The sequence below is a fragment of the Ahaetulla prasina genome, chromosome 6 (assembly GCF_028640845.1).
Source record: "Ahaetulla prasina isolate Xishuangbanna chromosome 6, ASM2864084v1, whole genome shotgun sequence".
NCBI lineage: Eukaryota > Metazoa > Chordata > Lepidosauria > Squamata > Colubridae > Ahaetulla > Ahaetulla prasina.
Window position 1 is genome coordinate 77,523,846 of NC_080544.1, and position 26,993 is coordinate 77,550,838.

At 44.2% G+C, this 26,993-nt stretch overlaps 1 protein-coding gene across 1 annotated transcript in view; it reads left to right on the plus strand.

The window, feature by feature from the left end:
• Window positions 1-21,100: 21,100 nt before the first annotated feature.
• Window positions 21,101-26,993, plus strand: part of DAW1 (dynein assembly factor with WD repeats 1) — a 30,014-nt gene continuing 24,121 nt past the window's right edge. Inside the window, exons 1-2 of the mRNA XM_058189304.1 lie at window positions 21,101-21,169; window positions 23,247-23,319. Coding sequence (XP_058045287.1) covers window positions 21,130-21,169; window positions 23,247-23,319 — 113 coding nt within the window. The 5' untranslated portion in view covers window positions 21,101-21,129. The remainder of the gene's footprint in view (window positions 21,170-23,246; window positions 23,320-26,993) is intronic.

Below are 26,993 nucleotides of genomic sequence, written 5' to 3' on the forward strand. Positions count from 1 at the left end.
TAATAACCCATCTTTCTCAGCCTCAGAGCAAGTCCTCAACATGACTAACAATAGGGGAATTAAATCATCATTAAACAAGTTATTTCAACTTGTTTATAAGACAGTGGTAATTTAAGAAGATTCTGAGTTATTATGATAATATAAACATTCATTATGCTTGGGTTTAGATTGGGTTTTCTCAAAATGGTATCTTCCAGATGTGTTAGCACTACTGCTCATATGCTGAGAAGTTACAACTCATCTGAGGGGTGCCAAGTGGGGGTGAAGGCTTTTCATTATCAAACTCTGAGATGGTGGAAGGAAAGGGGACTAAAATCTCAATGGGAGCATTTAGCTGGAGTCATTCTAATTCTACTTCATGAAGCTTCCCAGATTAGCATTCAATAAAATACTCCTATTGGTATTCTCAACTGAGAGGATTGGCACTGGCCAAATCCTTAATACTGTGAAGAAACTCAGAGCAAGCTGAGGCATATTCTATATCAACTAACCTATTTTAGAGCTAGAATTAATCTTTCTAGCTTGACTTACAGCAGCTCTTTCAAAAAAGACACAGAAGGGTTTGAGAAAATTGGTTCTGTTCCAGATTACATCAACAACCAGAATCACACAGTGTTTGTTCACAGTTTTCACCCTATTTTCTTTTCCACTGTTCTTTATGTGATGTTTCCTCGCAAATGGAAGTCAAAGCAGAGACTTTTCTTTTCCTTCCAGTCCTTTCTTCCTTGTATTTCCTTAGCTAAACAATTTACTTCTTCTTTTCCTCCCACACCCCCTCTTCTGCAGCTGTGATAGAAACTGGCAAAAATTGGCAAAACGCAGTTTATTGGAGTGAGCCCTCTCCCTCTCTCGCCCTCCCCATGTTTCAGAAAAAGAACACTTCTCGCTGCCCCCCTTTTTTTGTGGGGTAGAGGGAAATGGAGCATATAGGGCTAGATTTGTGTAAATTGTATCCAATCTATTTCATATCTATTGGCTTTAGTTTGCAAAGTGAAATCATTTATATGGCTGCCGAAGAATTGTTCAAAAAGATATTCCTATTTTGATGCCCATAATTTTTGAAATGCATTTATATCCTAAATGCTTCCATAGTTTTGTGATCAGCCTAAATCAAGCATCAGGAATTTTTTCCCTTGGAAATAAACATCACAGCCATACAATTAAAAAAAAAAGTAGTGTAATGTATTTGAACTTTAGGAGGGAAATTTGGGCGGGAACATGCACGTTGCTGATTGGCTGATGCCTCAGCCAAAATACTATTTAAAGAGGGGTTTTTGCCTGTTGGCTTTTTCTGGGATCACAATAAACCAAAGAGCTGTTGTCACTTGTATCGTTTCCTGCCTCTTCATTGCCCGAACCTAACATTATTATTATTTATTATTATTATTTATTAAATTTTTATAACGCCCTTCTCCCAAAGGACTCAGGGCGGTGTAAAGCCAAAATAAAACACAATATATATACAATTAAAATCAAAATTTAAAATAGAGCATATTACAAAAAGGCCGAGTTAAAAATTTAAATTGAAAATTTTAAAAAAAAATTAAAACCCCGAAACAATAAAAACCCCAGTTTAAAATATTAAAAAACTATTATGCCAGTCCCGCTTGAATAAATAAGTATGTTTTTAGCTCACGGCGAAAGGTCCGAAGATCAGGCACTTGACGTAAACCAGGGGAAAGTTCATTCCAAAGCGTAGGAGCTCCAACAGAGAAGGCCCTGCCCCTGGGGGCCGCCAGCCGACATTGCTTGGCGGACGGCACCCTGAGAAAGCCCTCTCTGTGTGAGCGTACGAGTCAGTGGGAGGCAAAAGGTAACAGCAGGCGGTCCCGTAAGTACCCGGGTCCTAAGCCATGGAGCGCTTTAAAGGTGGTAACCAGAATCTTGAAGCGCACCCAAAAGACCACAGGAAGCCAGGGCAAACTGCGCAGGATTGGTGTTACATGGGAGCAACGAGTTGCTCCCACTATTACCCGCGCAGCTGCATTCTGGACTAACTGCAGCCTCCGGGTGCACTTCAAGGGCAGCCCCATGTAGAGAGCATTGCAATAGTCCAAGCGGGAAGTGACAAGGGCATGAGTGACCATGCATAAGGCATCCTGGTCAAGAAAGGGGTGCAACTGGCGCACCAAGCGCATGGTGGAAGGAAAGGGGACTAAAATCTCAATGGGAGCATTTAGCTGGAGTCATTCTAATTCTACTTCATGAAGCTTCCCAGATTAGCATTCAATAAAATACTCCTATTGGTATTCTCAACTGAGAGGATTGGCACTGGCCAAATCCTTAATACTGTGAAGAAACTCAGAGCAAGCTGAGGCATATTCTATATCAACTAACCTATTTTAGAGCTAGAATTAATCTTTCTAGCTTGACTTACAGCAGCTCTTTCAAAAAAGACACAGAAGGGTTTGAGAAAATTGGTTCTGTTCCAGATTACATCAACAACCAGAATCACACAGTGTTTGTTCACAGTTTTCACCCTATTTTCTTTTCCACTGTTCTTTATGTGATGTTTCCTCGCAAATGGAAGTCAAAGCAGAGACTTTTCTTTTCCTTCCAGTCCTTTCTTCCTTGTATTTCCTTAGCTAAACAATTTACTTCTTCTTTTCCTCCCACACCCCCTCTTCTGCAGCTGTGATAGAAACTGGCAAAAATTGGCAAAACGCAGTTTATTGGAGTGAGCCCTCTCCCTCTCTCGCCCTCCCCATGTTTCAGAAAAAGAACACTTCTCGCTGCCCCCCTTTTTTTGTGGGGTAGAGGGAAATGGAGCATATAGGGCTAGATTTGTGTAAATTGTATCCAATCTATTTCATATCTATTGGCTTTAGTTTGCAAAGTGAAATCATTTATATGGCTGCCGAAGAATTGTTCAAAAAGATATTCCTATTTTGATGCCCATAATTTTTGAAATGCATTTATATCCTAAATGCTTCCATAGTTTTGTGATCAGCCTAAATCAAGCATCAGGAATTTTTTCCCTTGGAAATAAACATCACAGCCATACAATTAAAAAAAAAAGTAGTGTAATGTATTTGAACTTTAGGAGGGAAATTTGGGCGGGAACATGCACGTTGCTGATTGGCTGATGCCTCAGCCAAAATACTATTTAAAGAGGGGTTTTTGCCTGTTGGCTTTTTCTGGGATCACAATAAACCAAAGAGCTGTTGTCACTTGTATCGTTTCCTGCCTCTTCATTGCCCGAACCTAACATTATTATTATTTATTATTATTATTTATTAAATTTTTATAACGCCCTTCTCCCAAAGGACTCAGGGCGGTGTAAAGCCAAAATAAAACACAATATATATACAATTAAAATCAAAATTTAAAATAGAGCATATTACAAAAAGGCCGAGTTAAAAATTTAAATTGAAAATTTTAAAAAAATTAAAACCCCGAAACAATAAAAACCCCAGTTTAAAATATTAAAAAACTATTATGCCAGTCCCGCTTGAATAAATAAGTATGTTTTTAGCTCACGGCGAAAGGTCCGAAGATCAGGCACTTGACGTAAACCAGGGGAAAGTTCATTCCAAAGCGTAGGAGCTCCAACAGAGAAGGCCCTGCCCCTGGGGGCCGCCAGCCGACATTGCTTGGCGGACGGCACCCTGAGAAAGCCCTCTCTGTGTGAGCGTACGAGTCAGTGGGAGGCAAAAGGTAACAGCAGGCGGTCCCGTAAGTACCCGGGTCCTAAGCCATGGAGCGCTTTAAAGGTGGTAACCAGAATCTTGAAGCGCACCCAAAAGACCACAGGAAGCCAGGGCAAACTGCGCAGGATTGGTGTTACATGGGAGCAACGAGTTGCTCCCACTATTACCCGCGCAGCTGCATTCTGGACTAACTGCAGCCTCCGGGTGCACTTCAAGGGCAGCCCCATGTAGAGAGCATTGCAATAGTCCAAGCGGGAAGTGACAAGGGCATGAGTGACCATGCATAAGGCATCCTGGTCAAGAAAGGGGTGCAACTGGCGCACCAAGCGTACTTGGTGGAAGGCCCTCTTGGAGACGGCCGCCAAATGATCGTCAAATGACAGTCGCCCGTCCAAGAGGACACCCAAGTTGCGCACCCTCTCCGTTGGGGCCAATAACTGCTTCACAGCCAGCTGCGGCTGCAGCTGACTGTACCGGGGTGCCGGCATCCACAGCCACTCCGTCTTGGAGGGATTGAGCTTGAGTCTGTTTCTCCCCATCCAGACCCGTACGGCTTCCAGACACCGGGACAGCACTTCGACAGCTTCGTTGGGGTGGTCCGGGGTGGAAAAGTACAGCTGAGTATCATCAGCGTACAGATGATAACTCACCCCGAAACCACTGATGACCTCACCCAGCGGTTTCATGTAGATGTTGAACAGGAGGGGCAAGAGAATCGACCCCTGAGGCACCCCACAAGTAAGGTGTCTTGCGGTCGACCTCTGCCCCCGTCAACACCGTCTGCGACCGGTCGGAGAGATAGGAGGAGAACCACCGATAAACGGTACCTCCCACTCCCAACCCCTCCAACCGGTGCAGCAAGATACCATGGTCGATGGTATCAAACGCCGCTGAGAGACCTAATAGGACCAGGGCAGAGGAACAACCCCTATCCCTGGCCCTCCAGAGGTCATCCACCAACGCGACCAAAGCTGTCTCCGTACTGTGACCGGACCGGAAGCCGGACTGGAACGGGTCTAGATAGACGGCTTCATCCAGGTACCAGGGAAGCTGCCATGCAACCACACTCTCTACAACCTTCGCCACAAAGCGAAGGTTGGAGACTGGACGGTAATTTCCCAAAATAGCTGGGTCCAGGGAAGGCTTCTTGAGGAGGGGTCTCACCACCGCCTCTTTCAAAGCAGCGGGGAAAACCCCTTCCATCAAAGAAGCATTTATAATTCCCCGGAGCCAGCCTCGTGTCACTTCCTGAGTAGCCAGCACCAGCCAGGAAGGACAGGGGTCCAGTAAACATGTGGTCGCATGTAGCCTCCCAAGTAACCTGTCCACGTCCTCGAGAGCCACAGTCTCAAACTCATCCCAAACAATCTCAACAAGACGTGCCTCTGCCATCCCACTTGGATCATCGCAATTTTGGTCTAAACTATCCCATAGCTGAACGATTTTATCGTATAGATAACCGTTAAACTCCTCAGAACGTCCCTGTAGGGGGTCATCCCGCCCCTCCTGATGAAGGAGGGAGCGAGTCACCCGGAACAGGGCAGCCGGGCGGTTATCTGCCGATGCAATGAGGGTGGAAACGTAGGAATGTTTCGCCTCCCTCATTGCCACTAGGTAGGTCTTAGTAAAAGATCTCACTAGTGTCCAATCAGCCTCGGAACGACTAGACCTCCAGGTACTCTCTAGGCGTCTTCTCCGGCGTTTCATCTCCCTCAGCTCCTCAGAGAACCAAGGAGCCAAGTGAGATCTACGCCGGGTCAGAGGCCGCAAAGGCACAACACGGTCCAAAGCCCCAGCCGCGGCCCGCTCCCAGGCCGCAACTAGTTCTTCAGTCGTGCCGTGGGCAAGATCCTCAGGGAACGGCCCAAGCTCTGTCCGGAACCTCTCAGGGTCCATCAGGCGCCTGGGACGGAACCAACGCATTGGCTCCGTCTCCCTGCGGTAGTGAGCGGCGGTCCGAAAGTCCAGGCGAAGGAGAAAATGATCCGACCATGACACCGGTTCCGTCACTAAATCTCCTAATACCAGATCATTAATCCACTGTCCAGAGATAAAAATCAGATCTAGTGTGCCTCCCCCCATGTGTGTAGAGCCATCAATTACTTGAATCAGGTCCATGGCCGTCATGGAAGCCAGGAACTCCTGAGCTACCGTTGATGACAATAATAATAATAATAATAATAATAATAATAATAATAATAATAATAATAATAATAATAATAATAATAATAATAATAATAATAATAATTTAATTTGTATACCGCCCTTCTCCCGGAGGACTCAGGGCGGTGAACAGGCAGATAAAATAAAAACGATACATTTCAATAAAAACAATATTTAAAAAACTTATTCCAATAGCCTAAATTTAAAATACAATACGAAATATAAAATAAACCCCAATAAAATCCATATTTAAAACCCTATTAAGCCAGTCCTGCTCGAAAGAATAGATATGTTTTAAGCTCGCGGCGAAAGGTCCGGAGGTCTGGAAGTTGTCGAAGTCCTGGGGGAAGCTCATTCCAGAGGGTAGGTGCCCCCACAGAGAAGGCTCTCCCCCTGGGGGTCGCCAGCCTGCACTATCTGGCTGACGGCACCCTGAGGAGGCCCTCTCTATGAGCGTGCAGTCGGTGGGAGGCATGTGGTAACAGAAGGCGGTCCCGAAGATATCCCGGTCCTATGCCATGGAGTGCTTTAAAGGTGGTAACCAACACCTTGAAGTGCACTCGGAAAACCAAAGGTAGCCAGTGCAGCCTGCGCAGGATCGGTGTTATATGGGAGCCACGAGTGGCTCCCTCTATCACCCGCACGGCTGCAATCTGAACTAACTGAAGTCTCCGGGTGCACCTCAAGGGGAGCCCCATGTAGAGAGCGTTACAGTAGTCCAGGCGAGAAGTGACGAGGGCATGAGTGACCGTGCATAAGGCATCCCGGTCTAGAAAGGGGCGCAACTGGCGGACCAGGCGAACCTGGTAAAAAGCTCTCCTGGAGACGGTCGCCAAATGATCTTCAAAGGACAACCGTCCATCCAGGAGAACCCCCAAATTGCGCACCCTCTCCATTGGGGCCAATGATTTGCCCCCAACAGTCAGCCGCGGTTGCAGCCGACTGTACCGGGATGCCGGCATCCACAGCCACTCAGTCTTGGAGGGGTTGAGCTTGAGCCTGTTTCTCCCCATCCAGACCCGTACGGCCTCCACACACCGAGACAACACTTCAACAGCTACATTGGGGTGGTCAGGGGTGGAAATGTACAGCTGGGTGTCATCCGCGTACAGTTGATAACTCACCACAAAACCACTGATGACCTCGCCCAGCGGCTTCATGTAGATGTTGAACAGGAGAGGCGAGAGAACCGACCCCTGTGGCATCCCACAAAGGAGGCGCCTCGAGGTCGACCTCTGCCCCCCTGCCAACACTGTCTGCGATCGGTCGGAGAGATGGGATGAGAACCACCGAAATACGGTGCCTCCCACACCCAATCCCTCCAACCGTCGCAGCAGGATACCATGGTCGATGGTATCAAAAGCCGCTGAGAGATCAAGGAGAACCAGGGCAGAGGAATAACCTCTATCCCGGGCCCTGCAGAGGTCATCCACCAATGTGACCAAAGCTGTCTCCGTGCTGTACCCGGGTCGGAAACCGGACTGGAACGAGTCTAGATAGACAGATTCATCCAGGTACTGGGGTAACTGGTGTGCCACCACACTCTCAACAACCTTCGCCACAAAGCGAAGGTTGGAGACTGGACTGGAGTTACTCAAAACAGCTGGGTCCAGGGAAGGCTTCTTGAGGAGGGGTCTCACCACCGCCTCTTTCAAGGCAGTGGGAACAACACCCTCCCTCAGAGAAGCGTTAACAATCCCCTGGAGCCAGCCTCGTGTAACCTCCCGGGTGGCCAGCACCAACCAGGAGGGACACGGGTCCAATAAACATGTGGTGGCATTCAGCCGCCCCAGCAACCTGTCCATGTCCTCGGGAGCCACAGGGTCAAACTCCTCCCAGATGGTCTCAACAAGACTAGCCTCCGTCACCTCGCCCGAAACTACCCAGTTTTGGTCCAGACCGTCCCGAAGCTGAGCGATTTTGTCAAACAGATACCTGCTGAAATCCTCAGCACAACCCTGTAAGGGGTCATCGCAACCCTCCTGGTTAAGGAGGAGGCGAGTCACCTAAACAGGGCGGCTGGGCGGTTCTCTGCTGACGCAATGAGGGTAGAGACATAGGCCCGCTTGGCCTCCCTCAATGCCACTAGATAGGTCTGAGTAAAAGACCTAACTAGTGTTCGGTCAGCTTCAGAACGGCCGGACCTCCACGCGCTCTCTAGGCGTCTTCTCCGGCGTTTCATCTCCCTCAGCTCCTCGGAAAACCAAGGAGCTGGTTGAGATCTACGCCGGGTCAGACACCGCAAAGGCACGACACGGTCCAAGGCGCCCACCGCGGCCTGTTCCCAGGCCGCAACAAGCTCCTCGGCCGAGCTGTGGGCCAGATCGCCAGGGAGCGGCCCAAGCTCCATCAGGAACCTCTCCGGGTCCATCAGTCACCTGGGACGGAACCAACGTATTGGTCCCGTCTCCCTGCGGTGTGGAGCAGCGGTCCGAAAGTCCAGACGAAGGAGAGAGTGGTCTGACCATGACAGAGGTTCAATGGCTAATTCTCGTACTTCCAGATCACTCAACCACTGTTCAGAGACAAAAATCAGATCCAGTGTGCTTCCCCCGACGTGGGTGGGGCCGTCAATTAATTGGGTCAGGTCCATGGCCATCATGGAGGCCATGAACTCCCGAGCCGCCGTTGACGACACACCGGCTGATGGCAAGTTGAAATCCCCCATGACCATAAGCCTGGGGGTATCAACTGCCATCCCGGCTATCAACTCCAGCAACTCGGGCAGGGCTGTTGCCACGCAGCAAGGAGCCAGGTACGTGATCAACAAGCCCACCTGCATCCTACGCCCCCACTTCACATAAAGGGATTCACAACCGGCTATCTGAGGAACAGTGGCCTCCATCGGCTCCAGACTCTCTCTAATAACCACCGCCACCCCTCCACCCCTACCCTGGGCCCTCGGCTGATGAAATGCCCGGAAACCCGGTGGGCACATCTCCACCAGGGGAACCCCCCCTTCAATGCCCAACCAAGTCTCCGAAATGCCCACAAGGTCCGCAGCCCCCCCCTGTATAAGATCGTAGATCAGGGGGGCTTTATTCACTACGGACCTAGCATTGCACAACATCAGCCGAAGGTTCAAACCCTGGGGATACTGGCCACTCGGGGAACGGGAAAAGTCTGAGGGGCCGGAGCGCGCAATCACTCTCAAACAGCGAGTGCGCACCCCCTGAACATGATATGGCCCCCCACTTTCGCCATATCTGCCTCTCCCACTTACCGTACTGATGGAACGATCCTCTGGAATTGGAGAACAAGGCTTCCCCTTAACCTCTGAACTTAATAAAGTATTGCCGCGAGCAAACGCAAGGACTGGCTCCCTCCCCGACGGGTTTCCCCCGATACCCGCCTTTACCCTCCCACCCCTTAAAAATTGTTTATCTAAAAAACCCCAAAGATTCTTTCTTAACACATGCCATCTCTCTGGGTCCCAAAACCCATCATTGAGATAGGCCCTCGATAACGTGGAGGGCCATTTCTGCGAGGCGGAGGATCCTCGCAGACGATGAAGTTCTAACGAAGAATAAATCATATCTCGCATCAGGCATAATTGGCGCAAAAATGAGTTTGTCCGTAACCGTAGATGATGATAAAGCAGTCATATTCAGAACCTCTGACATAGGTCCCACTGATGATAAAAGATGATGGACATTCTCGCAAGGAGATCCCGTTCCAGATGGTAAAAGTCATAACAGGCATACAGATGTTGCGAATGCTCCAAAGTCCGGGGGGGGAGCCTAAGCTCCCGAGTCAAAACTCCCCATTTACAACTCCGAAGTCTAGAGGGAGAAAAATAGGCCTCCATGCCTAGGTCCATATCCATCCAAAGCGAAAACGACCAGCTCTAAAGCAGCCTCCTCAGATCTTATCAGGTCAAGATGAAAAAGATGAAAAAAAATCCAAGGGAAAGGAGGGAGAAAAGGGAGAAAGCATGCTGCCGCCACTGCCACTAGGGGGTTCCAAACGTCACCCTTATCCAGGACAGACGTCCTTGCCGTCCCCACCGCAGCCACGGACATGCCCCCCCCCTTCCACAACCCCCGTTCCGTGGGGGACCTCTTCGGGACTCTCCCGTCCGGGGCAAAAAACTTTCGGAGCTCTCACCATTGCCGTCGCCCTCCCTGCAACACAAGCTTGGCAATGCTGCAGGGGAATAAGCCGGACGCCGCCAAAACACCGCCAGGAGTAGGCCGGACACTGCCCCGCCCCACACCAAGATGGCCGCCGCCGCTTCACCACCATTCCATGAGGGGCCTCGTCGGGGCTCTCCCATCCGGAGCAGAGGGCTCTCGAGGCTCTCATCACACTGTCGCCCTCCATGCAGCACAAGCTCGAAAATGCTGCATGGGAAACAAGCCGGACGCCGCCAAAACGCCGCCGGAGATAGGCCGGACCCCGCCCCGCCCCGCACCAAGATGGCCACCGCCATTTCGCTGCCGTTCGGCCCTGGCTCAGCACTCGGCAGCTGCGAAGCTCTCAGGGGCGAAAAACCCCTCTCGCAGCTGCCAAGAAGATCATCTTTCCAGCCAGGCTACCCAGGCAGCCCAGGTCGTCCGCTGGCTGCATCTACGGCCCGGCAACAACTCCGCCTGCCGCTCCGAGACTCGGTCAGACCTCCATCTTTGTCATGCGCAGAAAGAATCAAAGCCGGCCGATGGCAAGTTGAAATCCCCCATGACCAAAAGTCTGGGAGTCTCAACTGCCACCCCGGCCAGCACCTCCAGCAGCTCAGGCAGGGCTGTAGTCACGCAGCAAGGAGCCAGGTACGCGATCAACAGACCCATCTGATTCCTATGGCCCCACTTCACAAGGAGGGATTCACAACCAGCTATCTGAGGCACAGTGGACTCCCTTGGCTCTAGACTTTCTTTAATCACAACCGCCACCCCCCCACCCCTACCTTGGGCCCTCGGCTGATGAAATGCACGGAAACCCGGAGGGCAAAGTTCAACCAGGGGAACACCCCCCTCTGTGCCCAACCAGGTCTCCGTAATGCCCGTAAAGTCCGCGGACTCCCTCTGTATAAGGTCGTAAATCAAGGGAGCCTTATTTACCACAGACCGGGCATTGCACAGCATCAGCCGAAGACCCAAGCTCTGAGGATCTTGGCCATCCGGGGAACGAGTAAGGACTGAAGGGCCGGAGCACGTGATCGCTTTTAAACATCAAGCACGTGCTCCCAGGCAACGATAAAACCCCTTGCCTCTGCCATATCTTGGCGGGGGACCGTCCGACACCGGTTGCATTATCACCCAGGCTGACCCGTTGGACTATTTTCCTGGCAGCATACTCGTACAAACTGTTTCACCGCCTGGGAAAGGAATTGGGGCATGCGGACGCTCTAAGTAGATGCCCCTTGCAAGAGACTGTCGAAGACCCGACTCCAGGGACGCCCGTCTTACTAATTGACTCTTTGGACTCTGGCCCAGTCACATCTAAGGAAGTGACTAGGGCATCTTACAAAGACGTTGTCATAAGAACTGTGATCGGTTGGGTGCAGCGGGGATGGCCCACTGCACCGGGGGATCGGTTCAAAGACTTTGCAAAGAAACGTTCGGAACTGTCGGTACAAGGGGGTTGTCTGTTATGGGGGGATAGGGTGGTTATTCCGGAAAAATTAAGAGGGCATGTGTTGGAACTGTTGCATGTGGGCCACCCGGGGATTGTAAGAATGAAAAGCCTGGCGAGAAGTTACGTGTGGTGGCCACTAATGGATAAAGACATTAGCGACCGAGTGGGGAAATGCCAAGCATGCCAGGAGTCAAGGCCACTACCCCCAACAGCTCCCATAAGAGATTGGGAGAAACCCCAGGGTCCTTGGTCCAGGATCCATATAGATTTTGCCGGGCCGTTCCATGGGCAGACCTTTTTAATTGTGGTAGATGCCTACTCGAAGTGGTTAGAAATTTTGCTCATGAAAACCACGACAGCGGAAACCGTAATCACAGTATTGAGGCATCTATTTGTAACACACGGGTTGCCCGACACTCTAGTGTCCGACAACGGCCCACAATTCACGGCCACTCAGTTTGAGGGGTACTTAGCTGAAGAGGGCATCCGACATGTCCTCTCAGCGCCTTTCCACCCAGCGATGAACGGACTTGCAGAACGTTTCGTTCGCAGTGCCAAGGAAGCGCTATCTAGGATAAGCCCAGAAGATTGGCAATCTAAAATTGATACCTTCTTGGCAGTACAACATAGAACACCCTGTGTGACCACAGCCGCAGCCCATCAGAGTTATTGATGGGTAGAAGACTCAGGTGTCCCCTAGATCGGTTAAACCCAACATACTCCCCTGATGGGTACCAAGGTACAAAGGGAAAAACCAGAGAAATGACAACAGGTGACCCAGTATGGGCACATAACTATAGTGAAGGCCCGGCGTGGCTAAAGGGAACAATTATAGGAGTAACAGGCCCAAAGTCATACATAGTGGACATGGGGGATGGCCGAGTGTGGAGACGCCACATAGATCAGTTACGAAAGAGAGTACACAATAACCCAGAAACCAAACAGCCAGACCCTGACTACCCAATATTTGAACCAACAGCTAACTCAAACCCGAGGCGATCGGAAGACTTAGCTGAGTATGAAGAGGTCCAGTGACGCCAACCGGCTCCTCCAGAAGACAGCAGGAACGACTCTGCCAATAATCCAGGGCCGGATGGCCCGGAGGAGGAGCTGGGAGGAACAGTCCCTCCGACCAGCTCGACTCACTCCCAGAGAATGAATTGCGCAGGTCCGAAAGGGTTAGGAGACGCCCTGTCTACCTGCGTCACTACGTGGAAAAATAACATGCAAATTCTATGTAAATAGTGGTACTATGCGTTCTGGGAGGGGAGGAGTGTAATGTATTTGAACTTTAGGAGGGAAATTTGGGCGGGAACATGCACGTTGCTGATTGGCTGATGCCTCAGCCAAAATACTATTTAAAGAGGGGTTTTTGCCTGTTGGCTTTTTCTGGGATCACAATAAACCAAAGAGCTGTTGTCACTTGTATCATCTCCTGTCTCTTCATTGCCCGAACCTAACAAGTACCTTATTTTTTTTCTTCTTCTTTAATCTCCAAAAAACATTCCCTAGAGTAGTACTAGGTCCAAAACATCACTAATTTCATTGAATATATTTTGAAAGTTGATGAGGTCTGGAACAAATCATGTTTATGTTTGATAAATGCTCTCAGTACTTCTCTGGATGAAATTAGATGTGACATTAATTGCATGAATTCAATTAATGTCCTTGATTTAAGAGGAAATATAAATAAAATTCAGGAAGTCTTATTAGTCTGTATCTCTATGTGAGGAAGGAGAAAATATGGGCATTTTAACAAGGTGCTATTTTCATTAAAAGAAAAGTTCCGTTAGTGCCACTAGGAATATCTCTTAAAGTACAAGTAACAGTTTCAGAGAGACAATGTCTGTTGAGGCTCTTGGAAAGAAGATTAAATATTTCCTCTTCATCTATTTTGTCTTTGTATTATCAGGCAGGGCCAAAAATGACTGGACAGTTCAATGACACGTCTGGCAAAAAAATATGTTTTTTCTTTGTTTATGTAATATGGTTTTCCAAAAGTATACAGACTGTACCTGAAATTTCCCTGCTGTATAACAGATGCACCAGCAGGTCAAAACTCTCTCCAGGAGAGTTATAGGCCAAGACAGTACTTTTCTACCCCAGTCCACATTCTCTCAGGGTAATTTCTCAGAGGTTGTCTGATGATGGTGAACCTGGAAGGACAAGCAGCTGTAAATTGATACAAAAACTCTGATATCTAAGTCACAAATTGCTGAATTAAACCAGTTTCCTGGGTACCCACAATATACTAAACCTTAAACAAAGCACACTGAGTGGGTTTGCACAATATTTTGAATAAGAAATTAACCAACCAGATTAAGGTCGTTCTGTAAATTCAACCTCTCTTGCTTCATCTGTTGCCTGAAGCAGGAAAATCTGCTAACTGAAATGAGACAAAATCTTATAACTACCATTCCTTATCTCTACTATATGCACCTTCTTCAGTGACAGCTGCACTACTATGTACTCTCTATTCATCACTTTGAGGAATTGCAAAATAAAATCGCAACAATTAAAACAAATATTTTGCCAAAATTGCTCTATCTATTTCAAACGATTCCCATAAAACTAGACAAGAACTTTTTTAAAGAATTAAATAAGATGACTATGAAGTTTGTTTGGGCAGGAAAAAAGACGAGGATAAAATTAATTTCACTTCAGGAGAGTAGAAGTAGAGGTGGCTTTGGACTCCCTGCGTGGGAGACTTATTATAAAGCAGCAAGTATAAGAATGATTTAAAATTATTTGGAGACACAAAGGCTGAAAAAGTAACAAAATAGTGGGACTGAGGTTGACTTCTTATGGAAAAGAAATCCAAACTTATATAATTTGTGATTGGAGTCCTTAGAGCAATACCTATAGGACTCCCTGAATTTTTAGAAATTTTGAATATGCTGGATCTGAATACTCTAATTTTACAAATTCATTTTGTTTGGACCTGCTTATATCCTTAGGCACTACTCTTAGGTCCTTGGTTGGACTTGAATTATTAAATTTTCATCAGACTAACAGTAATAAAAATAATAATACTTTTTGCTTCCTCAATTGACTGATGTTTTGCTTTAAAAATGAAGGACCATTAGATAATACTATGAAACTTTGCTATTGCACATAAGAGGTCACTATCCTTAATGTTTAATCCCTGTATTCTAGCCCCAAAGCTTTTAAACTTCTATACAAATTTTCTCAAACCCTGAATTCCACATATAAGAAGTACTTATAAGAAGAACGTTAAAAATTCCTTTTCCCCAGTGTAAGATAATGGTCATCATCTACACTAAGACAAAATTATTTATATTTTCGCCCACTACTAAACTTAAAAAGGTATGGTGCCATCATAAAACAGATTAATTTATTGAAACATCCTGAGACTTCCTTTTTAGTGTCAAATTCAATGATCAACAAACTTACAAGCACATCAGTAAAACAGAGTTTAATCATGTTTGTATAATCTGATTCCATGTTTTCACTGTAGCAACATAAAATTGTCTACTGGTGTATATTACTGGTGTATAACTGAAAGATGCAATTTGACATAAAACATATCTGTTCTACTTAGATAACAGCAGCAAAATGTAAATTTTATGAAGATCTCTATAAAAAAATACTGTATAAGAAATGTGCTTTTGGAATCAACATCCTGGAATTATCAGACAAGGGTGGCATTCATGAAAGACCAAAGCCCTGCAAACACCTTTTTTAATTTATTTTGTGAGATGAAACACAGACAATTGTATCTTGGCAGCAGTAAATATATACAATGCAAAATGTATGAGTCATCTAACCTATCAAGCTCAAGTCTATAAATACAGTTCTGACATTCCTTTTGTAACCATTGAATTTAAGTTTCTAAGGGTTTTATTTGGTGTGTCCCTATGTGTACCCAAATCTTTGTCAAAGCAAAGTCTTATAGATGGTATAACCATTTAAATTATTGGCTTAATGTTAAAGGTCTTTGGCTTCCCTGACCTTCTGAGACTCAACTACTTATCCTCTTATCCAGATGGTGTAAGGCAGGAGTTCTCTTAAGTATACTCTAGTGAACCCTGGGGGTCCCTAAGACCCTTTCAGGGCTCTGCAAATTCAAATAAATTATTATATGCACACGCTAAAAATGTAATTTAATAGATATAACCAACATGAATCAAAGCTCTTTGGGGAGCCGCCATCATTCTTAAGAATGTAAAGAGGTCTTGGAACCAAAATCTTTGAAAATATTGGTTAAAAAATAACTGTGGAAACATTTGACTTCATTGGTTTTTGCTAAACTTTCATCAGAGGTGAAACATCCAATTGATTTCCCAAAATACTTTGTTTTGCTTTGCTCCAGCTATAACTTACATCATTAGACCCTTTCTGGCAGCCATCTATCTATCATGAAAGAGCTTTCATCTTAGCCAAATATAATATGCTGCTATCTGCAATTCCCAAAGTGGCAAAAATCTGACTTCATTTTAATTAGGTACTGCATTGAAATTAAAACCATTTTCTTCTTTATTTTAATGACTCAAATCTGTTGCTTTTAAGCATATGATTACTATATATACTAGGAAAGGATGGAAATGTTATGCAGACCCTGAAGACATTTGGCAAAAAGCACCTCCACAGTGCTGAAGTAGAGATTAGGAACTATTTTCTTGGCATAGCTGGTTATGTAAGGATGGGTAATGCTTTAAGGAACTATTTATGATATTAAGACAGGTGATCCAAAAGAGTATTTGACTACACTTTGGAAGTGTACAGTTTCATTTCCTCATGGAGAACAGGTGCCACTTACAGGTCTTTAGGATAAAGGTTCGACTTCCATTACCTTATTCATAATGCAAGAACTGCATGCTAGAGAAGGAAATACAAGCCTGCCTTTTTTCACATTGTTTTTACAACAAAAAGGTCTAGAAGCTATCACAATTATGTCATATCTGAAACCAAAGGTGATGCTGCAACAGTCGTAAGTGTGAAAAATGATCATAAGTCATTTTTTTTCAATTCACTTTTTCTGCTATGGTATCTTTGGTCACTAAATGAATGGTTGTAAGTTAAGGACTACCTGCACTTCTTAGCCTTGTTCTGTCAGTGCTCAGGTGATTCAGGTGACAAAACTGCCTTTTTTCAGCTGTGCATGACTGAACAACTTCACCCTTTCTTTAATGACCCGATTTCTGTGATTAATGCATATGTAAGAAACCCAGAAACTGCACTAGGTTCAGAACTTGGAAGCTAGAATTCTATTCATTGTTCCTCACTGAGAGTGTGTGATTGAGTAGCGCTGTCTTCCTGTTACCTTCTGAACTATATTCACTGTTTTTTAAAAAATATCTTTATAAGAAGATCCTACAACAGCTATCCCATTCAGTCATCAATTGTGAACACCGCTCATCTATAAATAAGCACTGCCTACAAAGAACGGCAGGCTAGAAGCAACTATGGCCAGGGCCTACTCTGATTGTAGGGCTTCTAATTGAATAGGGCCGCTCTATTCAATTCCCTTTCCTGGGAATATGCATTTTAAGAAACTTGAAAATTTATTTACACTGTATAAGCTAAATTAACTAAAAATTAAACAAATAAACAGGCTGTCAGGGTTCCAAGTAACATCCCCAATGAAATCAAACTCCAAGGCTTGCGAGTCCTCAAAGCTAACTTTTATTAGAGATGTCATATTGATACCTCTGGGAAAACTCAAATCTGAGACCTTCCTGGTTTTCCTCACCCAAAAGAAATTTCAAGACCTTGCCCACTTCTCTCACATGTCCACCACTGCTCCAATCAGTTCCTTCACTTTCTTCTCCTCACAGCTGTTGGACACCATGGTCTTGAACTTCTCTACAAAGTTTTGTTATGGCTAATTCTACTTCACTCATGCAATTCCCCCTCCCAATTTCCCATGGTAGGATTGTGGCAGGCCTGTATCCTGAAGGCACCAAGGTAATATGGCTTCCAGGCCTGACACAGGCAAGCACTGACACTAAAAGTTTATGCAAAAATCTAAGTCTCTTAACTTTGGAATGCTTTTAAAAGGCATCACTAAAATATTTTAGTAGATTTAATAATGGATCAAGGACTTCCTCATAAATGTATTGGCAGCTGCTCTTCAAATTATAATTGGTATTTTGGTATTTGGCATGTGCAGCATGTTGCTATTATTCTTGTGAACTACAGTGAAATAATATAAATTAATTAAGTAAATGAATAAACTATTGATGATTTCTGCAGACATAAAACAGTCGTCAACCAATATGATTGCAACAGATTATCAGTGGTCCCTGCCATTCTGCAATGGCCTGATACAGGTAGTCCTCCACTTATGAATTTAAGGTCCACCAAAGGAACAGCCTACAAGCACTGGTATCATGTTGGGGATTCCAGTTCTAGACAAATAGTCTAATTAAAATGGCCATCCCCAACAAGAAAGAAAAAATATTAAACACAAATGGAACAAAAAACAAAATAATTCAAACAGCCAAGATATTTTTTCAACCAAATCTTTTAGACTAACTCTGCTATTCAATCGTATTTCCTGCCTTTGAAACATAAAGAGTTTAACCTGAAAGGATAAACAGTGGGGCGCCTTTAGAAAGCTTTGAAAAAGTATTTATTAAATTTTGACCATTGTGTGGACTCCCAGTGTTAATATTTAATCTCAGCTGCTTATTTGAAGCATTGCAGGTTTCTTTTTAAACATTTAAAAAGATTTCTTTTAAATTATTGGCTTTTAACTGATGCCTTCTTTTTCAGCTATGTGAAATTCACTTTTTTCCCATTATAATCACCAGCTATAGAAAATATATCATTTGTTAACACCGACTTTGATGTTTTAAATATTTCTGCTGCCTACGTTTCCTTTTCCTTTTCTTCCTTTGTATCATAACTGATGTCTTAGTTCAACTTGCAGTAGACTACAGTTCTTGTTTAACAACCCTAATTAAGACAAGCAACTCTGACACTAAGCACAGAGGTTGCTAAATGGTAAATTACATGACTGCAACTCTGCTTTCTGGCTAGAAAGAGTCACAATTACAGGTAGTCGAGTTAGGGTGGCAATTGGGATACAAGGAGTGCCATATGACTTGTTTAGTGAGGCAATCTTTGCAATAATTAAGCACGGTTTGTGGATCATTTAGCAAATACCTCCTTACAACTTCATTAAATTTGCAACAACCAAAATCAATGGGGAAGCTAGCAGGAATTTGCAAGTCCCGGATGATTTACAAAAAGGCCAGTAGGCAGTGCATGTGCAGAGTGGGGGTTGGAGCATATGAGGATATATGGTTGGCTGGGGAAGTGCCGCACAAATGCAGGGAGGCTTGGGAAGAGTGTGCAAGAATATGTGAGTGGTGGGAGAGATGTGGCATGAACACAGCTTAAGGAGACTGTTGCTGGGTGGGGGGTGGTCTGGAGCCATGGTGCAAGCACCATAAGGCTCAGGGAGTGTGTGTGAGGGTATGCGGATAGCCAGTGAGGTATTGCAAAAATGCGGGGGGAGGCTGTGCAGATGGGGAAGACTTACCCAAGCAAGTTGTGACTTTCCCTGCTGGTATCCCTATTGACTTTGCTTCTGGGAAGCCCAGAGGGAAGGTTGCAAATCACAATCACTTGACCACAGGATGCTACAATTGTAAGTGTAAGCCAACTGTTCTGTGGGAGTGCTGGGACATGCACCTTTAAGGACTAGTCATAACCATGCTTGTTCTTCAAACAGTCGCTGACCAAATGATCATTAACAGAGGATTACCAGTAGTCAGTTTCATACCTTTGATTTTTGCTTACATCCTAATCAATTTCCCACCCTTCGGAATGCTTGAGTGGAAAGAGTTCCCCTCCAGTTTGTGAAGAACTGCAATAAGAGATAAAGGACGATGAAATGCTGATAGAAAAAAACAGTGCAGAGTTTAGATAAGCAACATGTCTGTATCTAACCTGCCTCTTCCCCTGTTGCAAACACGTAATGACTCTGTGTGTAACAGGGTCCCCCAAACCCCAGGCCGCAGCCTATTCAGAAATGGGGAGCATGTTCAGGCATGCAACTCTACTTACACAAATAAAAGGCACATATGCTTGTGCAAATGGGTGCCTACTGTGCCCCCATTTGCCCCATGTGCCTACATGGAACCATCCTTGCTCTCCCCCTCCCACCATCACTGGTCCACAAAGCCAGAAAGGTTGGGGGACCGCTGGTGTATAATGACTTTGAAATAATACCATGTGAAGATATTCTAGGGAAAATTTAGAAGAAAAGATCAATTACAAGAAACAATTGTTATACAAAGACTACTAAAGCAAATTTGTTTTAATCTGGCTACCACTTATTGTTTCTAGGATTGTCTTCTGTCCTCTGACTATAGGACTGATGCTGGAGAAACATGTAGAAGAGTTTGAAGGGTTTTTTAAAGAGAACTACAAGGAGAAGTAAATAATTGGAAAAGATGCCTGTCAATGTAAAATTAAACACAATTAGTAAAAAATAGGAAAGATTATCTTCCCCCTTTTATTAAATTGAACTTGAGCCAAAGAGAGTAAAAATGGGAGAATTAGAATAAGCAAATGGAAATACTTCTTACTGTAACAACAGTTTAGCTATAAAATCTGCTACCACAAAATATGTCTATCAACATAGATTGCTTTAATATATATGCATTACTTCTACAAGCAAAGAGAGGATATTGTTAAATCTCAGTACTACACAGGGAGGAGAGCCACTTTGGTATAGTGGTTAAAGCACCAGAGGATGGTGAGCCTTAGTTCCATTTTAGATATGAAGCAAACTGGGTGATCTTGGACTGGTTCCTCTCTCTGAGACCTGAGAAGCAGACAAGAACATTGCAGGAATTAGACTAGGGAGTCCCCATGACTAATACTGACTTGAAGGCACATACACATAAAAAAAAATTATGGGGAACAGCATGTCTAGTGGTTTTTACAATATGGATTTGGGCTGCTGTTTATCACAATGGAAAAGTGTACCCCATCTAAAGTCTCTTTCTATCCAAATACATTTTTGTTCATGAAAGAAAAGATCCAGCCATTGAATATTGGGTGATTTTGGGGACAGGCATTATTTTAAATGCCTGATTTCTACATGGGACAGGATTGAGGATAAAATGAGAAAAGGGAATAAAGAATACTATGTAGGAAACACCGGCTTTTCAGTATAATAAATGCCTACTTGCTTTGTGAGTTGTCTGCAATTTGAAAAAAAATGGGATAATTAAACACCATCCAATCAAATCATATTTGTGCGAGGCAGTCCCCCTTCTAGACACGTTTAGTTGTGAGGAAACCCCACTGAATTTAATCGGATACTTGTTGAGAAAACATGTGTAAAATCACACAGCATTCAATTATTTTCAAGAATTATCCCAGTCAGTCTTCATCACCATTTCCGGAGATGGGAGAAAGAAGCAGCAATTTGGCGCGTCTGAAGGAAAGGAGAACACTCGATTTGGCACCTTAAGTTTGCATTTCTAAACATTTCACTTCCAAACATCGCACTTCCCCTTTTCTCATTCTCTGAACTTCCCTTTGAAAATCCGAAAGCTCACTACGACATCGCGGGAGAACATGACGATTTCATGCCACGCCTCCCACTGTCATAGTAACGAGGGCGAGGCTGGAGACAGAATACCAAGTCCCTCCTTCTCGGTTGGTACCCAGTTACGCCTGCGCACTGCACTTGAGCGTCGGTTTGTCTGGTTTCTATGACAACGGATCCGGCTCTAAGTTTTCGACGGCCGGAGACGAGATGAAGTTGAAGCGGTTCTTGCTGCGATATTACCCACCGGGTGCGGAAAGGTTCAGCGGCAGAATTGGCAGGGAGAGAGGGAGAGAGACAGTTGCGGAGGCGAATTCCTGTGGGAAGAGAGCTCGGCGGGGAAGGGCGGTGATGCTGGGGAAAGGGCAAAGCCTTGGGGTTCGGGTAAACGGAGCCTGTGAGGAGAGCGGCAGGAGGGAAGAGGATAACGGGGAGAGCGAAGGCGGAGCGACGGGACGGGCTATTCAACGGATGCGGGAATGGGGGAAGTGTAGGAGCAAAGACCCAGAGAAAAGGCAACGAGCGAAGGAAGGGCAAAGTTGCACTGTACCTGACTTTATTGTGCAGCTGAAGTTAACCAGGCCCGTCGTGGACTTGAAAAAAAAAACTTCAGCGGGGCTTAGTAGACTCCTTCTATTGCAGGGGTCTCCAACCTTGGCAACTTTAAGCCTGGGGGGAATTCTGGGAGTTGAAGTCCCCCAGGCTTAAAGTTGCCAAGGTTGGGGACCCCTGTTCTATTGAGTCTTTGATGGGACGTACTCCATGAGATGAGTCGGACACGACTTCGCAACTAACAACAGCAACTCTTAGTAGCAGTTTGTTTTTAGGTGCAAAAATAATCAAGGGAGGAATCTGTGTAGGGAATGGCACACACAGCCAATCATCGGCATCAGCCTCCTGAAAAACTATAATAGGCCTTTCCCTACATCTTAAATAATAATTTGCGGGAAGAGCATTCTCACCCATTTCAAAGTATTTGTTTGCTCTGATACTACCTGCTTATAGAAATTATATATCAGTTTGTTGGAATCATAGAGTCAGAACAGGGAAAATGATCAATTATTTATTTTAATGAAAACTATTATTTTGCTATATTAGTACCTATGCAATAGTTAAGGCAGCTTACACTACTACAAAACAAAACACCACCAAAGGGAAATATGAAGTCTTAGTTGAAATAGCAACTGAAATAAATTATAATTTACACTTTTATGATAGATATTTGTCAAACTATAAATGGGTTCTTGACAGTCCATTAACCTAATTTCTTCTGGCAAAAAATCCAAAATGTAAAATCTGCCCTTTCTGTTCTTCTTATTAACTTGTCCTCTGCTTTATGGATAAGAATTGAATGTTAGTGATTAGCCAGCCTGGTTCCTGCTGGATTAGCAAAATGTAAATTTATTTATTAATCTGTTAAATTTATTTTAAAAAGTTTTCTGAAGCATTAGATGGTAGTTAATTTATAGTCATTTAAATACTTCATATGTACTAACAAATGATTCAAACAGTGCTAATTTAATTGATTGGTTCAGAATATAAATTTTATGTTGGGAAGTCCACAGGTCAAATCTGAACCATGCTCTTGCTGTAAATGAAGTTTCATGCAAGTATTGTAGTATAGTTTCAGAAATCAAACTAATAATCATAAATATAATATTTGCTTTAAGTTGAAGGAAATCTCAATTTTTCTAATATTTAAACTTTTGAACTTTGTTGTGGGTTTGTTCTGATAAAGTACAGTTTCTGCAATACTAGGTGGATTGTAATCAAGGCTAAGACTTTAAATATTATCTGAAAGGAATACAGCTACTAGTATATAGTGCACCAGATGTATTTATTTATAAAACATGCTTCCAGATAAGAAGAAGTATGGATGTAGCATTTGTCCACAACACCTTAAAGCAGTTATGCATGCTTATGATTACTTTACAGTATTTTAGGTAGGTATTATATCTGTGCTGCTTCATGTTCCAAAAAATTGTTTCAAGTGCTCCCAACCTACTTATTACAGTTTGTGCACAAAACAGTGGAATTTTTAGCAATTATACATAATTACTCATCTACAGAATCCTTCTCACATGTTTCAGAAATGAAGTGTAAGTGGCAATGGGGAGGGGGATTGTTTATGCAATTATTTGATACATTCAACTAGTTGCAGGTTTTTGGGCCCTGGTTTATGCCCTGCAGTATGACAGAAACAGCAGTAGAAATGCTACTTGAAAACAGTAAGTTTTTATCAAAAGGAAGGACTATTTCTGTAGTGTTTATAATTAGAAACTATCTCAACATGGAATTCATAATTGTATTGTTATGCTTCTTCAAAGGCATTATTTTGGAATATATTCAGAGTGGGGAATTGAAAACCAAATCCATAGATTTACTAGATCTCAATACTGCGTGAGTATTATATTTTCTTATAACACTAGGACTATATTTTGCACTAAACAATTTAAGTAATGCCCACAAATACGCTGCACAGAAAAAATGCTACCTTTTAATCATAATGTTTGTGATATTAATCTAGGTTTAGTTATCTAAGACAGAGATATGAATGACTAATCCTGCCTCCTTTGGCATATTTAGCATATAGCTGTTAATTCCTTTATGAATATTTTTGTGGCTTCAAACTCATAATATCATAGAAAGGGCTATTTAGGACACGGAGTATAACATTCTGCAGGAATTCCAATTAACCATTTCTAGAAAATGACTGTCTAGTCTTTGCTTAAAACATCCAGCGCTGTGCAACATACCCTACTTCCTATCATCAGGATATTTTTTCATGGTTTACCATGATTCAGATGATACTTGGCAAAACCTTTTTGTTTACACAGACTTTATTTCTCAGTGAGAAACGTATCCATCATATGTGAGAGACTCTATATGCACACATTTCATTAACTGTATATTGGTTCTTAGTGATATTGTACATTTAACATTTCAAAAGATTTGAGATTATTTTCAAAGTGGTTGAATTAAAAAAAATCAATGGAACATAAAAAATTTAACTCCTATAACACATCCTGAGAAGTGCTATATCAAAGATTACTTTTCTTTTATGAAGGTGAGGATAGGGAAGAGACAAATGAACATGGTGGAGGAAGATCAAATACATTTTAGTATAAATTAAAACGTTATGTTTTAATGAAGTAATTAAATCCTTACTTGAAAAACTGATTTCAAAGTTCATCTATGTTTAAGAAGTCAGTTTTACAGTGTAATTAGTATCATTTCAAATGAATTGATCAACAATAGAAAAGTTACCTAATGAGAAAACTCAAATTTAGTATTTATTCTGGGAAAAGCTGTTATATGCCAATCCTATGCATGTTTACTCAGAAGTAGGTTCCAGCAAGTTTAATATTTCATTTCTTAAATTTGCATGTTGCCTTTCTACCATATGACTTGGAAGGTGATTTACAATATGTAATGCAGAAAATATACAAAATAATAGAAATAAAACCTACACTAATCAAATAATTAACTAAAGATAGATGAAAGCAGATATTTGCTCAAACAGAACTATTTTATGGGACTAAACCAGTTTATTATTTATTATTTATTAAATTTTTATACCGCCCTTCTCCCGAAGGACTCAGGGCAGTGTACAGCCAGAAATAAAATACAGAATATGTACAATTAAAAATGAATTAAAATATAGCAAAATTACAAAAACGGCTGATAATTAAAATTTAAATTTAAAATATTTAAAATATTAATAAAACCCCAATTTAAAATCAAACTATTATGCCAGTCCCGCTTGAATAAATAAGTATGTTTTTAGCTCACGACGGAAGGTCCGAAGATCAAGCACTTGACGTAGGCCAGGGGGGAGTTCATTCCAGAGCGTCGATGCTCCCACAGAGAATGCCCTACTCCTGGGGGCCGCCAGCTGACATTGTTTGGCGGACGGCACCCTGAGGAGACCCTCTCTGTGAGAGCATACGGGTCGGTGGGAGGCATAGGGTAACAGCAGGCGGTCTCGTAAGTACCCGGGTCCTAAGCCATGGAGCGCTTTAAAGGTGGTAACCAAAATCTTGAAGCGCACCCGAAAGACCACAGGAAGCCAGTGCAGACTACGAAGCAGTGGTGTTACGTGGGAGCCACGAGCGGCTCCCGTTACTACTCGCATAGCTGCATTCTGGACTAACTGCAGCCTCCGGGTGCACCTCAAGGGCAGCCCCATGTAGAGAGCATTGCAGTAATCCAACCGAGACGTAACCAGAGCGTGAGTGACCGTGCATAAGGCATCCCGGTCAAGGAAGGGACGCAACTGGCAGACCAAGCGAACTTGGTAAAAGGCCCTCCTGGAGACGGCCGCCAGATGTTCATCAAAGGACAGCCGTCCATCCAGGAGGACGCCCAAGTTGCGAACCACCTCCTTTGGGCCACTAACTCGCCCCCAACAGTCAGCTGCGGATGCAGCTGACTGTACTGGGGTGCCGGCATCCACAGCCACTCCGTCTTGGAGGGATTGAGCTTGAGTCTGTTTCTCCCCATCCAGACCCGTACAGCTTCCAGGCACCGGGACAGCACTTCGACCGCTTCGTTGGGGTGGTCCGGGGTGGAAAAGTACAGCTGAGTATCATCAGCATACAGATGATAACTCACCCCGAAACCACTGATGACCTCACCCAGCGGCTTCATATAGATGTTGAACAGGGTAGGCGAGAGAATCGACCCCTGAGGTACCCCACAAGTGAGGCGCCTCGCGGACGACCTCTGCCCCCCTGTCAACACCGTCTGCGACCGGTCAGAGAGATAGGAGGAGAACCACCGATACACGGTGCCTCCCACTCCCAATCCCTCCAACCGGCGCAGCATGATACCATGGTCGATGGTATCAAAAGCCGCTGAGAGATCTAATAGGACCAAGGCAGAGGAACAACCCCTGTCCCTGGCCCTCCAGAGGTCATCCACCAACGCGACCAAAGCCGTCTCCGTGCTGTAACCAGGTCGGAAGCCGGACTGGAACGGGTCTAGATAGACAGCTTCCTCCAGGTGCCGGGGGAGCTGCCACGCAACCACACTCTGGAGACTGGACGGTAGTTTCCCAAAATAGCTGGGTCCAGGGAAGGCTTTTTCAGGAGAGGTCTCACCACCGCCTCTTTCAAGGCGGCGGGGAAAACCCCTTCAACCAAAGAAGCATTTATAGTCCCCTGGAGCCAGCCTTGTGTCACTTCCTGAGCAGCCAGCACCAGCCAGGAAGGACACGGGTCCAGTAAACATGTAGTTGCATGCAACCTCCCCAGCAACCTATCCACGTCCTCGAGAGCCACAGAATCAAACTCATCCCAAATAACCTCAACAAGACGTGTCTCCGCCATCTCGGTTGGATCATCGCAATCTTGGTCCAAGCTATCATGAAGCTGAATGATTTTATCGTATAGATAATTGTTAAACTCCTCAGCTCGTCCCTGTAGGGGGTCATCCCGCCCTCCTGTTGAAGGAGGGAACGGGTCACCCAAAACAGGGCGGCCGGGCGGTTATCTGCCGATGCAATGAGGGTGGAAACGTATTTATGAAACCATAGACTTGTCTGAAAAAAAATGTTCTTTTAGTGGCGGATTGTCATAAAAGGAACTAAATTGCCACCTTTGTCAATGAGTTCCTGTACTAGGAGCCACCACTGCAAGAAATATCTTCCCTTTGAGATTTAAAACTTATCAATCAGTAGGAGAATAATATATGTAAAGCACTATTTGTTTTCAACAACCTCACTGAGAAATCTTGAATTTAATTCAGTAAAGCTTCTAGAAAAATCTTAGTTGAACTAAATGAGTCTTGCTCCTTTGTTAGTGTACAGACAATTACTGTGGTAGAGAAGATTGTGTTCCCAACAATTAGGTTTAAAAGGTTAAACCAATTATTGAAAACCTGATTGTTATAATTTAGCAATTCATATACCTAAGCTGCATACGTATAAAATATTATAATTATCTATGGTCCTAAGAAAGATTTTAAAACTATAATAGCTTTAATATAATTGCTGAGATGTATAAACCAGCAAGCAGGATTTAATTTTACATAAAAGAATGGTAGATGGTAGGAAGGGAGACTTTTACAGTATT